The sequence below is a fragment of the Cetorhinus maximus genome, unplaced genomic scaffold, assembly GCF_964194155.1.
Source record: "Cetorhinus maximus unplaced genomic scaffold, sCetMax3.hap1.1 HAP1_SCAFFOLD_878, whole genome shotgun sequence".
NCBI lineage: Eukaryota > Metazoa > Chordata > Chondrichthyes > Lamniformes > Cetorhinidae > Cetorhinus > Cetorhinus maximus.
Window position 1 is genome coordinate 56,369 of NW_027596820.1, and position 15,502 is coordinate 71,870.

General features: G+C 46.1%; 1 protein-coding gene across 1 annotated transcript in view; it reads left to right on the plus strand.

Annotated features, from left to right (window-relative positions):
• LOC144674974 (cytochrome P450 2K6-like) overlaps positions 1–15,502 on the plus strand; it is a 64,254-nt gene that overhangs the window by 20,004 nt on the left and 28,748 nt on the right. Inside the window, exons 3-5 of the mRNA XM_078536065.1 lie at positions 4,109–4,258; positions 11,621–11,781; positions 15,272–15,488. Of these exons, the coding sequence (XP_078392191.1) occupies positions 4,109–4,258; positions 11,621–11,781; positions 15,272–15,488 (528 nt within the window). The remainder of the gene's footprint in view (positions 1–4,108; positions 4,259–11,620; positions 11,782–15,271; positions 15,489–15,502) is intronic.

Genomic DNA, 15,502 nt, shown 5'->3' on the forward strand with positions numbered 1-15,502 from the left:
ATCCCCTATTACTATTGCTCTTCTTCCCCTCCTGTACAGACAGGCTGCTTATGGCGCCAGAAGCTTGGCTCTGTCTGCACTTCCTGGAAGAACCAGCGCCCTCATCAGCCTCCAAAATGGAATACCGATTTGCGAGTGGGACCCCAGGGGACTCCTGAACTACCTGCCTGTTTCTCTTGGACTGCCTGGTGGTCACCCATTCCCTTCCTTAAGTCCCTTCATCTGCGGTGTGACCACCTCTCTAAATGTGCTATCCACGATGCTCTCAGACTCACAGATGCTCCAGTGTCCCCAGCCACCGATCCAGCTCTGAAACCCGAGCTTCCAGGAGCTGCAGCTGGACACACTTCCTGTACACATGCTGGTCCCGGGCACTGGAAATGTTCCCGGCTTCCCATGTGGAACACAAGGAGCACACCACAGCTTTGAGCTCTCCTGCCATGACTTATCCCTTTAAATTAAACCTCTTAAATCAATTGCTCTAGGGCCCTTCTTTCCTGATCGTTGTTACTACAGAATATACAAACTATAAATCACAAAAAGACCTTAAACTATGAGCGATAAAAGTAGTAAATACTTACCCGACCTTGCCCACTACTTACCAGTCATTTCTCTCCCTTGTAGCCTCTACTGCTGCAGCAGGGCAAGACCACTCTCTGATGATTTAAGAAGTTGGATAGCAAAGAAAAAATGCAAAGAGCCGCTCTTCCCTTCTGCACCGAAATCCCACTGTGCGCCAAATTGCCAATACCCACACTCACTCTGGCTGTGTCTCGTTCATGATGAGGTCTCTCCCCTGCTCATGTGCAAGCTCACTGATCATGTGCTTCTAATAGTCCCTTTCTTAAATAGAGCTAAAGTGAGCTGAGATGACTCACACTAGTTAAGCTTCAATTAGTAATCAACATCTATTCAGGCCCGAATCATGCTTCAGGTGATAGACAGTTAACTGTCACACAGTCAGCTGAGTCAGCTGCCTTACCAAACTTTTAACTAGACTACTGAACTTACAAAAATTAAGGAGAAGTTAAAGAGAAAGACTTACCAGTTCAATTCCCACCGTGCACCAAATTGCCAATACCCACACTCACTCTGCCTGTGTCTCACTGAGGATGAGGTCTCTCCCCCGTTCGTGTGCAAGCACACTGCTCTGAAGTACAGACTGAAGCAAGCACACACTGAAGAGAAACTTCCTTTCAAGAAAGCTATTGACATGGGCAGAAGCTCAGAAGTGGTCAATCATCAGCATTAGAAGCAGTTGAGAGGAGGTTCACGTGACCCATTCCTGGGTTGAAGGGCTTATCTTATGAAGAAAGGTTGACAAGTTGGGCCTATAGCCATTGGAGTTCAGAAGAATGAGAGGAAACTGAGACTTGACACCAGATACAGGACAGATGTTTCCAATTGTGGGGAAGACTAGAAAAAGGGAACACAGTTTCAGAATAAGAGGTCTCCCTTTTAACACTCAGATGAGGAGATTTTTTTCTCTGAGGGTCATAAGTATGTGGCATTTTCTTCCCCAGAGACTAGTGGAGGCTGGGTCATTGAACTTATTTGAAACAGAGTCGGACAGACAAGGGAGTCAAGAGTTTTGGGGGGCAGACAGGAAAATGGAGTTGAAACAACAACCAGATCAGCCATGATTTTACTGAATGGCAGAACAGGCTTGAAGGGCCAAATGACCTACTTCTGCTCCTAAGACCTGTTTCCCTACCTTCCCATGTTCCATCAGCTGCTGTGGTGGGATTTGAATCCATATCCTCAGAGCCTTAGCCTCAGACTGGGACTCTACATTACTAGGCCTATGACTATAGAATCCCCTTGAAGTTCTGCAGTCCTGCCACTTCCAGTATTGAATGGTGGTGGACAATTAAACAACTCGCTGGAGAAGGAAGCTCCACAAATATCCCCATCCTCAATGATGGAGGAGCCCAGCACATTAGTGCAAAAGATACGGCTGAATCATTTGCTGCAATCTTCATCCAGAATTGCCGAGTGGATGATCCATCTCAGCCTCCTCCGGAGGTCCCCAGCATCACAAATGCCAGTCTTAAGCCAATTCGATCCACTCCACATGATATCAAGAAACGACTGAAGGCACCGGATACTGCAAAGGCTATGGGCCCTGACAATGGTCCAGCAATGGAATTGAAGACGTGGGCTCCAGAACTTGCCACACCCCTAGCCAAGCTGTTCCAGTACAGCTACAACACTGGCATCTACCCGGCTATGTGGAAAACTGCCCAGGTATTTCCTGTACACAAAAAGCAGGACAAATCCAACCCGGCCAATTACGACCCCATCAGTCTACTCTCCATCATCTGTAAATTAATGGAAGGGGTCATCAACAGCGCTACTAAGCGGCACTTGCTTAGCAATAGCCTTCCCACTGACGCTTAGTTTGGGCTCTGCTAGGGCCACTCAGCCCCTGACCTCATTACAGCCTTGGTTCAAACATAGACAAAAAAGCTGAACTCCCGAGGTGAGGTGAGAGTGACTGCCCTTGACATGAAGGCAGCATTTGACAGAGTGTGGCATCAAGGAGCCCGAACAAACCTTAAGTCAAAGGGAATAAGGGGGAAAACTCTCCACTGGTTGGAGTTATGCCTAGCACAAAGGAAGATGGTTGTGGTTGTTGGAGGTCAGTCATCTCAGCTCCAGGACATCACTGCAGGAATTCCACAGGGTAGTGTCCTCGGCCCAACCATCTTCAGCTGATTCACCAATGACCTTCCTTCCATCATAAGGTCAGAAGTGGGGATGTTTGCTGATCATTGTACAATATTCAGCACCATTCGTGACTCCCCAGATGCATGTCCAAATGCAGCAAGACCTGGACAATTTCCAGGCTTGGGCTGACAAATGGCAAGTAACATTTGTACCATACAAGTGTCAGGCAATGACCATCTCCAACAAGAGAGAATCCAGCCATCACCCCTTGTTATTCAATGGCATTACCGTTACTGAATCCCCCACCGTCAACATCCTCGGGTTACCATTGACCAGAAACTGAATTGCACTAGCCATATAAATACTGTGGCTACAAGAGCAGGTAAGAGGAATAGTGTGACGAGTAACCCATCTCCTGACTCCTCAAAGTCTGTCCACCATCTACAAGGCACAAGTCAGGAGTGTGATGGAATACTTCCCTCTTGCCTGGATGAGTGCAGCTCCCACAACACTCAAGAAGCTCAACACCATCAAGGACAAAGCAGCCCGCTGGTTTGGCACCACATCCACAAACATTCACTCCCTCCACCACCTACGCTCAATAGCAGCAGTATGTACCATCTACAAGATGCACTGCAGAAATTCACCAAGGCTCCTTCGACAGCACCTTCCAAACCCACAACCACCACCATCTAGAAGGACAAGGGCAGCAGACACATGGGAACACTACCACCTGGACGTTTCCCTCCAAGTCACTCACCATCCTGACTTGGAAATATATTGCCGTTCCTTCACTGTCGCTGGGTCAAAATCCTGGAACACATTCCCTAACAGCACTGTGGGTGTACCTACACCACATGGACTGCAGCAGTTCAAGAAGGCTGCTCACCACCACCTTCTCAAGGGCAACTGGGGATGGGCAATAAATGTTGGCCCAGCAAAGCCCACAACCCATGAATCAATTAAAAAAAAATCCCCTGTCACTACTGCTTTTTCAGTCTTCCTCCTGCAGCTCCATCCCCCCAACTCCCCGCCAACCCCACTATCCCCTATACAGTTGAGGCATCCATGGTACTGTGGACTGGCTTGTAGTACCCAGAGGAACTATGAGTTGAATTTTCTTCACTTACAGGGTTGTGAATCTTTGGAATTCTCTCCCCTAGAGGATTGTGTGCACGCTATTGTTGAGTATATTTGAGGCTGAGATAGACAGATTTTTGATCTCACAGGCAAACCATGGATATGGAGAGCAGCCATGAAAGTGCAATTGAAGCATAAGACCAGCCATGATCATGTTGAATGGTAGAGCAGATTCAACAGGCTGTATGGTCAACTCCTACTCCTATCAGATCTCAGAATAGGTTTGTTATTTAGTCTCAAGAGTGTGGGTTGTTACCCGAGCAAACAGATTAAATGTTTATTTCTGGTACAATTGTAGGTATAGTTTTCTCAGAAGGTGAATTGTGGAGACAAATGCGCAGATTCACACTAACAACTCTACGTGATTTTGGAATGGGCAAGAAATCAATTGAAGAGAAAATCATTGAAGAAGCGGGATTCCTGGTCAATTTATTCAAATCTTACAATGGTGAGTTTAACCGTTTTAATTGGTTGAATTGTGATTCACTCGCCACATGTTTCAGATCTCACTCACTTTTAAAGTTGAGAAACCAGGTATGGGATCGAGGTTCATGGTACAGGGATCAACAAATAGGGAAAAGGGCCAGGGGTGAACAACTACTTATATTTATACAGCAGCTTAAACATAATGAAATGTCCCAAGGCACTTCACAGGAACAAAATAAAAATAAACACAAAGCCACATAAGGAGACATGGAGCCGGGTTTTCACCATCGAGGTGGGTAGCTTGAGTCGGGAAATTTCACGGCTTGGTGCACCCACCTCGGGGGTAAGTGCCCCGAATGGCACGAGTTGAGCTCTGGGGGAAGTGTGCAATATGGAGTCAAGCCCACCACACTCAGACGCAGATCAGAAATGGATACAGGAGCTGCTGAGTGGCAAGGCGAGCTGTTTAACAGACCCACCTCAGTTCTCTGGGACTAAGTGACAGTTGTTTTGTTAAATATTAGGCCCTCTAGCCCTCACCCTTCACACCCCCTCAACCCCCCAACCACTCCCCATGCCACATCCATGACAAATAATGCCATCCATGCCCCCCACCAGCCCCCAATGACCACTTAAACCCCCCCATTCCAACTCACAGCATTTCCATGCCAATGCACCCAGTAAATACTCTGCATTGAACTAATGAACCCGATAGTAACAAAGGCACGTGTGAAAATGTAAAAAAAAAGTCATTCATGATTTTCTTTAAAAAGTGTTGCTTCACCAATCTATAAAAGTGTGAATCAACCAGATCATTAGACTATCAGTAACAGAAACTATAAGCACTTGGCACTTTTTTATCTTGTGTCATAAATATTGACCCAATGACAAAATAGATCACAGAAACAAAGCTTGGAAAGCTATCAGTCAAGCATTGTTGCCCTTCTGTGCACCTGTTTCAACAAAGTCACACATAATGAGGCTTGGCTGAGAGCCCCAACTTCAATAAAGACTTTATTTTGTTGAAACACGTGCACGGAAGGGAAAATTTTGCAAGTGACATCTGGCTGTGATTAAAGATAAGAATGAAACTGGGTGACAGCAGTTTTGCTCAGCTGGATGACAGTGGAGAGGCGTTGGAAGAGGATGGTGTTGTCAACCATGTCAAAGGCTGCAGACAGGTTATGAAGAATGAGGAGGGATAGTTTACCTTTGTAACTCTCACATAGGATGTCAATGTTGACTTTGACCAGGCTTTTGACTTTACAGTACAGCAACACTACAGAATGTTGATAGCAGGGATTCAAACATGCAGTTTCGGAAAATATGGGAAGAGGGGCGATAACATATTCAAGGACATTGGAGAGGAAAGGGAGGTTGAAGGAGGGATGTTGGTTTGCAAGAAATGTGGGGTCAATGGCCATGATTTCCCAGCCCCGCTGTGGCGGGTTCCCATGCGGTGAATGCAGCGAGCCATTCAAATGTGCATTAACATTGGCAGGGAAGATCCCACTGTCAGGAGGGGCCGGAAAATTATGGCCAAGGTTTTTTTTTTCAGGAGAGGGGAAATGATGGTAAATTTAAAGAAATCATTAACATGGGGACCAGGAGGGGAATTCTGGTGGTCAGTAATTTTGCAGGAATAGGGTGAAGGGAGTAGGAGGTGGGTCTAGTGGACAAGATGAGCTCAGAGAGGGCATGAGAAGAGATAGAAGAGAAAGTAGAGAAAGATGTGAGTTCAGGGAGTTCAGAGTTCAGCAGCCAGGGACTTTAGAGGAGGTTTGGCCAAGTGGACTCATGGAAGGGAGGGACAGAGTAGAGGGAGCTGACTGGATGGTTTCCATCATAGTGACAAAGGAATCCATGAGCTCCTCTCATTTATTGTTGGAGGTGAGGATGGAGGCAACAGGGAGATGGATTTCATGTGATAGTTTGCAGAAGAGAAAAGAAGCCGGGGTTATCTTTGCATTCCAGGATGATCAAGGAATAGTGAGCTGTTTTACCAAATGAGAGTAAGACCTGATAATGTGTTAAGTGGTCCAAGCAAATCTGGTGGTGCATGGCTAAAGCAATTGTCTTCCATGTTCACATTCCATGGGCCTCAGAGAGTGGAGATGTGGGTCATATCAGGGGGAATGGCCAGGCTGAGAGAGGATAATGGTTAATGCAGACTAGCACATCAAAGATGGAGGTGAGGGTACCATTGAGTTAACCAATAGCTAAGGAAATGTCATGGTGAATGGAAGGCGAGATAGTTTGGATTTCAGAGTGCAGTTGGAAGTGAATTGGGGGACGGTTTTTTCCAGGGACAGATACAGAAAGAGATATCGCCAGGGTGAGGATGGCGGACGTAGGTGGAGAGTGATAAGGAAGTAATCAGAGATGGCCTTATCTGTGATTCATACAATGCGATTAGCAAGACCAAATGAGATGGCAAGGTCAGGGGAATGGCTATAAATATGGGATGGGGAGTTCGTATGGAGGGAGAGAGATTTAGGGAGGATAAGAGAACTCAGAGGTTGAGATGAGGTGAAAAATCAAGGTAAGTAATGCAAACTGGGTTTTAAAGACCAGGATGGGAAGAGAATTTGGAAGACAAAGAATTCTAAGCACTGAGGCCATAGGAAAAGAGTGGGAGAGTTGACATTGAGTCTTGAGTTTATTGTAGAGAACAGGCAGGAAAGAGTGGGATTTTTAGGCTGGAGTATTTCAAACATAAGTGCCCAGATTTTTGCTCCAGGGTCAAGTACACAGAGTTAGGAGAATCACTGGCTCCACAAACACAACCTCTAAAAATGTCTGCCGAGCTTCCGATTTTCGGTCCCTGGTTGCGGGGTGGGGGGGACTGGACTCCATCTTCTCCTTCTTTGGCAGTCCCTCAGGACCGAGGATGACTTTCATCCACTCCGGGGTTGTCAGTTCTGAGGTGACTAAGAGTTTGATGAGGAGGGTGGGTGGGATGCTCAGATTTTGGTCCACTCCTTCCACTGTTTGTGCTTGGCCTCCACCTGGACCTGTCGGAGACGTTAAGAATGGCCGATACCTTCGTAGATGCTTCTTCTCCAGTTTGAACAGTCTCGAGCAAGAGATTCCGACATATCGGTGGGGACGTTGTATTTTTTTAAGGTGGCTTTGAGGAGGTCCCTGAAATGTTTCCTCTGCCCTACCGGTAACCGCTTGCCATGACGAAGCTCGGAGTAGAGAGCTTGGTTTGGTGGTCTTGTATCAGACATGCAGATGATGTGGCCCAGCCAACATGGCTGATTAACCATAACCAGTGCCTATACTGGGGATGTTGGCCTGACAGAGGACTCTGATATTGGAGCACCTAACCTGCCATTGAATTTGCAGGAGGCATCGTAGGTGATATTTCTCCAGGGATTTAAGCTGTTTGCTACATACTATCATGTCTCTGATGCGTACAGGAGGGCAGGTAGCGCTGCAGTCCTGTAGACCATGAGCTTGATGCCAGGTTCGAGCTCTTTGTCATCAAACACTCTTTTCCTCAATCGGCCGAAGGCTACGCTGGCACACTGACGGCGATTCGTTGTTGATATCTCGCTTCACTGAGAGGAGGCTCCCAAGGTCTGGGAAATTATCCATATTGTCCAATGGTGCACCGTGGATCTCAATAGCTGGAGGGGGTGGGGTGGGGGCAGTGTTGCGCGGTGGGAGCAGGCTGGTAGAGGACTTTTGTCTTCCAGATGTTTAGCCTAGGGCTCATTCTTTCATACACCTCTGTGAATGCATCGATGATAGTTTGGACCTCAGCCTTCATGTGTCTGTAGACCTGTTTTCTTTCCCTTGAATTTTGGCGGTGGTTCTGGTTCAGGAATGCCTTGCGCTTGTGACTCAGCAGCTCCTGGATCTCCTGGTCGTTCTCGTCAAACCAGTCTTGATGTTTCCTGGTGGAGAAACCAAGAGTATCCTTGCAGGTGATGGTTATGGCAGATTTTAGGGCAGACCAGACACTGTGGGCATTTTGTGGTTCCTGTTCGTTGAACATGGCCAGGTCACTTGTGAGACACTGCCTGGGTAGGCATTTCTTCGCAGAGCCCTTGAGCCTATCAACATTGATTGCCCAGGTTGATGGAGATAGTAGCCCAGGTTAGGCAATGGTTGTTCCAGCAGCTGTCAGCTCTTGTCATGGCACATGTGATGTGAACATCCTTGCAGTCCCTTGCTTGGATGATGACATGGTCAAGCAGGTGCTAATGTCTGGAGCGAGGGTGTTGCCATGGGGTCTTTTACTCGTCTCTCTGATGAAATAAGGTGTTCAGTATGTTCAGACCATGTTCTAGGCATTTCATCAGAAGGGGGACTTTGTCGGTGTTAGCTTTCCATACACCTTCCTTGCCAATCCTGTCTCTCCAGAGATTTTACTGTCTATTCCAATTCTGGCATTGAAATCATTAAGGAGAATCAGCTTGTCTCCCGTGATAATGAGAAGTGCCGTATTCAGGGGCAGGACTTAGGATTTTCAGATAGTTCCACTATTTTTGCCATGACGGAGAAGCTCTTTGTCGTGATGAAAATCTGAGCCAAGATAAACTAAAGAATGTAGATCAGGGGTAGAGTAACCATAACTATGCAAATCAAATGGAGCAACATGCACAACATTGTAAGATTGCATGATGGATACGAGATGGAAACACGGCATTTGGTTCAGTCTTTAGTCAATGCGTCATGAAGCTATTATGTATATAATATTTTCACAGAACCACAAAGAATCAAACAGTGCAGAAGAGGCCCTTTGGCCCATTGAGTCTGCACCAACTCGTGAGAAACACCTGACCTACCTACCTAATCCCATTTACCAGCACTTGGCCCATAACCTTGAATGTTATGACGTGCCAAGTGCTCATCCAGCTACTTCTTAAAGATGTGAGGCAACCCGCCTCCACCACCCTCCCAGGCGTGCATTCTAGACCGTCACCACCCTCTGGGTAAAAAAAGCTTTTCCTCACATCCCCCCTAAACCTCCTGCCCCCTCACCTTGAACTTATGTCCCCTCGTGACTGACCCTTGAACTAAGGGGAACAGCTGGTCCCTATCCACCCTGTCCATGCCCTTCATGATCTTATACACCTCAATCAGGTCACCCCTCAGTCTTCCCTGCTCCAATGAAAACAACCCAAGTCTATCCAACCTCTCTTCATAACTTAAATGTTTCATCCCAGGCAACATCCTGGTGAATCTCCTCTGCACCCCCTCCAGTGCAATCACATCCTTCCTATAATGTGGCGACCAGAACTGCACACTGTACTCCAGCTGTAGCTTCACCAAGGTTCTATACAACTCCAGCATGACCTCCCTACTTTTGTAATCTATGCCTCGATTGATAAAGGCAAGTGTCCCATATGCCTTTTTCACTACCTCACTAACGTGCCCCTCCACCTTCAGAGATCCATGGACACACACGCCGAGGTCCCTTTGCTCCTCAGAACTTCCTAGTGTCATGCCGTTCATTGAATACTTCCTTGTCAAATTACTCCTTCCAAAGTGTATCACCTCACACTTTTCAGGGTTAAATTCCATCTGCCACTTGTCTGCCCATTTGACCATCCTGTCTATATCTTCCTGTAGCCCAAGACACTCAACCTCACTGTTAACCACCCGGCCAATCTTTGGAAAATATTTTTCTTTTAAAATAGAGGTTTAGTCTGTGGGCATGTCTTATTTGGATTAAAGGCAGCTAGCCTGGGTGCTTTGATATGAACTCGTTTTGATATGTAAGACAGATAGGTGCATTTGCATTTTTTGAATAGAGCATTCAAGAAGTGGGGTAAAAACTTGACGCCTTTCTAGCAGCTACCAAGCAATATGTTTATATTACTAATAAAATTGTACTTTGAAAGGGGTTTTATTGTTAGAGAGGTTTAGTTCAGCGGTTGTCGATACAATACGAATTAACATTCAATGAAGCAATAGGTATAACTTCAGCAATTTGCGGGTTTGCAGAGCAGAGGCAATATAAGATCAAAGTCTGTAAGCCTACCACTGTGTCTGCAAGCAACCAAAGTAAAAAGAACTTCATTTTGAAGTTGTAAGGAGAAAATGCTTTGCCTGGTGTTTGTTTGAGTCTATGGGTTGCTGTTGCCTTAATGGAGATTAGTTTGGGAATTTGTTAAAAGTTATGATAGTCATAATTTGTAGCTATGTGTATATATATATATTTTAACCTGCGTAAATTAATAAAATGTTTAATTTAGTTTAATGTAAAACTTCGAGAACTGGTGGTCTGATTCCTGAACTTAGAGTCGCATCTCAAACATAACACTTCAAATTATAGGTTATGACAGTTGTTTAAAGTTTCCCTCTGAGATTTTTAAATAACTCCGCTTTACCAACTGCATCGGTCATAACAAATAAGACTTTCTATTTCCTCATACCAGGCAGCATCCTGGTGAATTGGCATTGCACACATGAGCCTCAATATTCTTCCTGTAGTGTGGAACCGAACACTCTGACAGGGTTACTAAGGTTTTGTGTTTGATCATAACCCCTTGGTTATATTGGAGCAGGGGTGGTGGTGGGCGGGCACTGAAATTGGCAGTCCACCTACCATATTCAAATTGATAATCAAGGGTCAATGGTTTGTTACCAAGCCAATTAACCCCGATAATGCGCTGCCCATGCCATAATATGGTGTGGCGTGGGCAGGCAGGTGGGATTGGGCAGCCCGATTTTTAATAACAGATCCCTCAAAGAGTGGGAACAAAGGGAGGGTTGGTCTCTATCTCTGCGGGCTGCCCTTTGTGGATTGGGGTCAGTCCCGCTAAGATATCCCACACTTCTTTTCGACCCACCTGCTACATTAAACTCACTACCCCCACTCCACCAATCACCTCCCTCCTCCCTAACCTGCCAAAACCCTCCCTGCCCTAGACACAGGACTTACCTGTCTCTGGGATATACTGGGCTTTCCTCCTTGTGGAGTCCTGGTATCACCCACTAATGCACTCTTGGAACTGAAGTCCCACACTACCTCTGTTTAGTCCTCCAGCAGCACGTTATGGCTGTTGGGGGCGTGGGGGTGGATGGACTGGAACGAAGTGGGTTCGCTCCATGTCGATGGGCTGGCTTCCTCCCCCACTTAATACTCAGCCCATGAATTCTTCTCTCTTTCCATCTTGTACTCCTGACTTGGTGTCTCGTAACATGTTTGGCACTGCAAAAACAGTTGAAATATTTAGCAGAACCAGAAGCGCCCGTTAGTGGGAGCAGAAAAAAAGTGTTGACTAATCACCTGCCCATTATACACCCTGTCCAACTTCTTTCATTAACATAATGGGCGGCTGATTTACATGTTGTATAATTTATCTGTTGTTGGATTAATTGAAGTTCAGAATCATATATTCTAACAGCTTTTCTTGTCATCCAGGTCAGCCTATCCAACCTCAAAATGCTCTGGACACAGCCACTGCTAATATCATTGCTGTTCTGTTGTTTCAACAACGATTTGATTATGAAGATGAATCCCTCAGAAGATTCTTGACAACTTCGCACCAAATGCAAAAGGACAAATCAAGTCGAATGGTTCGGGTAAGGCCAAATATGTCATCATTTGCAGGACACAATCATTGCCCCCTGTTCAGGTAAATGTGCGAAGCTGAAACTAACTGATTTAACGAAGATGTTTACTTCACAGTGAAAGAAAGGACAAAGGAACTCAGGTCCCACATGGGTTTCAAAAACTTATTCCAATAGGATAATACAATGTGATTCAGGGTCTTATTCATTTTGAATAATACAATGGGTTTTAGGACCCGATTCCAATAGAATATTACAAGAGATTCTGGATTTTAGTCCAACTTTTTTTATATATTCATTCATGGGATGTATGGGGTGCATTTATTGCCCATCCCTAATTGATCTTGAGAGGGTGGTGGTGAGCTGTCTTCTTGAACCGCTGTGGTCCATGTTGTGTAGGTACACCCACAGTGCTGTTAGGGAGGGTGTTCCAGGATTTTGACCCATTGAAAGTGAAGGAATGGTGATATATTTCCAAGACAGGATGGTGTGAATCTTGGAGGGGAACTTGCAGGTGGTGGTGTTCCCATCTATCTGTAGTCCTTGTCCTTCTAGTTGGTAGTGGTCATGGGTTTGGAAGGTGCTGCCTAAGGAGCCTTGGTGAGTTCCCGCAGTGCATCTTGTAGGAGGTACACACTGCTGCTACTGTGTGTCAGTGGTGGAAGAAGTGAACATTTGTGGATGTGGTGCCAATCAAGTGGGCTGCTTTGTCCTAGATGGTGTCAAGATTGTTGACTGTTATGGGAGCTGCACTCATACGAGCAACTGGGGAATATTTCATCACATTCCTTGCTTTTGCCTTGCAGATAGTTGACAGCCTTTGGGGAGTCAGGAGGTGAGTCATTCGCAGCATGATTCCTAGCCACTTATCTGCTCTTGTAGCTATGGTATTTATATGACTACTCAAGTTCAGTTTCTGGTCAATGGTAAACATCAGGGTGTTGATAGTGGGAGATTCAATGATGGGAATGCCAATGAATGCCAAAGGGTGATGGTTTGATTCTCTTTTGTTGGAGACGGTCTTTGCCTGGCACTTGTGTGCCGTGAATGTTACTTGCCACTTGTCAGTCCAAGCCTGGATATTGTCCAGGTCTTGCTGCATTTGGACATGGACTGCTTCAGTATCTGAGGAGGCTTGAATGGTGCTGAATGTTGTGCAATCATCAGCGAACATCCCTACTTCTGACCTTATGATGAAGCAGCTGAAGATGGCTGGGCCGAGGACACTTCCCTGAGGGACTCCTGCAGTGATGTCCTGGAGCTGCGATGACTGACCTCCAACAACCACAATTGTCTTCCTTTGTGCTAGATATGACTCCAACCAGCAGAGAGATTCCCCCTGATTCCCATTGACTCCAGTTTTGCTAGGGCTCCTTGATGCCACACTCGGTCAATTGCTGCCTTGATGTCAAGGGCAGTTACTCTTACCTCATCTCGGGAGCTCAGCTCTTTTGTCCATGTTTAAACCAAGGCTGTAATGAGGTCAGGAGCTGAGTGGCCGTGGAGGAACCCAAACTGGGCATCAGTAAACAGGTTATTGCTAAGCAAGTGCTTCTTGATAGCACTGTTGATGACCCCTTCCATCACTGTGCTGATGATTGAGAGTAGACTCATAGGGTGGCAATTGTCTGAACTGGATTTGCCTGATTTTCTGCTTGGCAATTTTCCACATTGTGGGATAGATGCCAGTGTTGTAGCTTTACTAGGACAGCTTGGTTAGGGGCGTGGCAAGTTATGGAGCACAAGTCTTCAGCACTATTGCCGGAATGTCGTCAGGGCCCGTAGCCTGTGCAGTATCCAGTGCCTTCAGTCATTTCTTGATATCACGTGAAGTAAATGAAATTGGCTGAAAACTGGCATCTGTGATGCTGGGGACCTCAGGAGCTGGCCGAGATGGATCATCAACTTGCCATTTCTGTTTGAAGATGGTTACAAATGCTCAGTCTTGACTTTTGCATTTATGTGCTGGGCTCTCCCATCATCGAGGACGGGGGTATTTGTGGAGCTTCCTCCTCTGTTTAATTGTCCACCACCATTTATGACTGCATGTGGCAGGACTGCAGAGCTTTGATCTGACCCATTGGTTGTCGAATTGCTTAACTCTGTCTATAATATGCTGCCTCAGATGACTAGCATGCGTTTAGTCCTGTGTTGTAGCTTCAGCAGGTTGGAAACTCATTTTTAGGCATATCTGTTGCTGCTCCTGTCCAGCTCCCCAACACTGTTCATTGAACTAAGATTGACCCCCTGGCTTGATGGCATTGGTCGAGTGAGGGATGTGCCAGGCCATGAGGTTACAGATTGTGGCTGAATAAAATTCTGCTGCTGATGGTCCACAATGCCTCATGGATGCCCAGTTTTGAGTTGCTCAGCCTGTTCTGGGTCTGCCTTATTTATTATGGTGGAAGTGTCACACAACACAATGGAGCATACCCTCAGTGTGAAGATGGGACTTGGTCTCCACAAGGATTGTGCAGTGCTCAGTACAGTCATGGACAGGTACATCTGCGACATAGTTTGTTGAGGATGGGGCTTGGTAGTTTTTCCCTCTTGTTGGTTCCTTCAATACCTTTCGCAGGCTCTGTCTGGAAGATATGCCTTTCTGGAAACGGCCAGCTCGGTCAGTAGTGGCACTACCAAGCCCCTCTTAGTGGTGGACATTGAAGTCCCCCACTCAGAATACAGTCTGTGGCCTTGCAGCCCTCATTGTTTCTTCCTAATGGTGTTCAACATGGAGTACTGGTTCATCAACTGAGTGATGGTGCTGGGGCTTAATCAGCAGGAGGTTTCCTTGCCCATGTTTGACCTCATGCCATGAGACTTCATGGGATCCAGAGCCAATGTTAAGGACTCCAAAGGCTACTGCCTCCAGACTGTACACCACTGTGCTGTCAACTCTGTTGGGTCCATCCTGCCAATGGGGCAGGCATATCCAGGGCCTTGATGGTGGCGTCTGGGACATTTGTTGGAAGGTATAATCTGTGAGTATGACTATGTTAGGCTGACTAATCTTTGGGACAGCTCTCCCCATTTTGATACAACACCCCCAGATGTTAGTAAGGAGGACTGGGCTGGGTGTGCCTTTGTCATTTCCAGGTTGATGTCAGCCAGTCTATCCAGTGTTGTTCTTATTCATCGGTTTGATACAAATGAGTGGCTCGCTGGGCCATCTCATAGGTCACTAAGATTGAACCATATTGCTGTGAGTCTGGAGTCACATGTTAGCCAGGCCAGGTAAAGATGGCAGATTATCTCCCCTGAAGGACATTAGTGAACCAAATGGGCTTTGATGACAATCTGATGGTTTGAAGATAATCATTACTGAGACTCACTTTCTACTCCAGATTTATTAACCAATTGAATTTAAATTGCTCTCCTTGCCATGGTGAGATTTGAACTCCTGTCTCTCGACCATTAGTCCAGGCCTCTGGATTACCAGAACAGTAACATTACCACTGTGCTATTGTCCCCTATAACTGAAATATTTGATTGTGTTTTACAGATAACTAATGCACTGCCCTTTCTGAAATTTCTACCTGGAGCCCACAAGAGAGTCATGGATCAAACAAAGGAAGTGACGGCATTTTTGATTACTATAATTGCAAAGATTCGTAAGCAGCTGAATGAAAATGATGTGGGAAACCTCATTGAGGCATTTCTGGTCAAACAGAAAGAGGTACCATGCTTAATCAGATCCTCTATTGGGAACAGTACTGTTTGAGTTATTGGGATC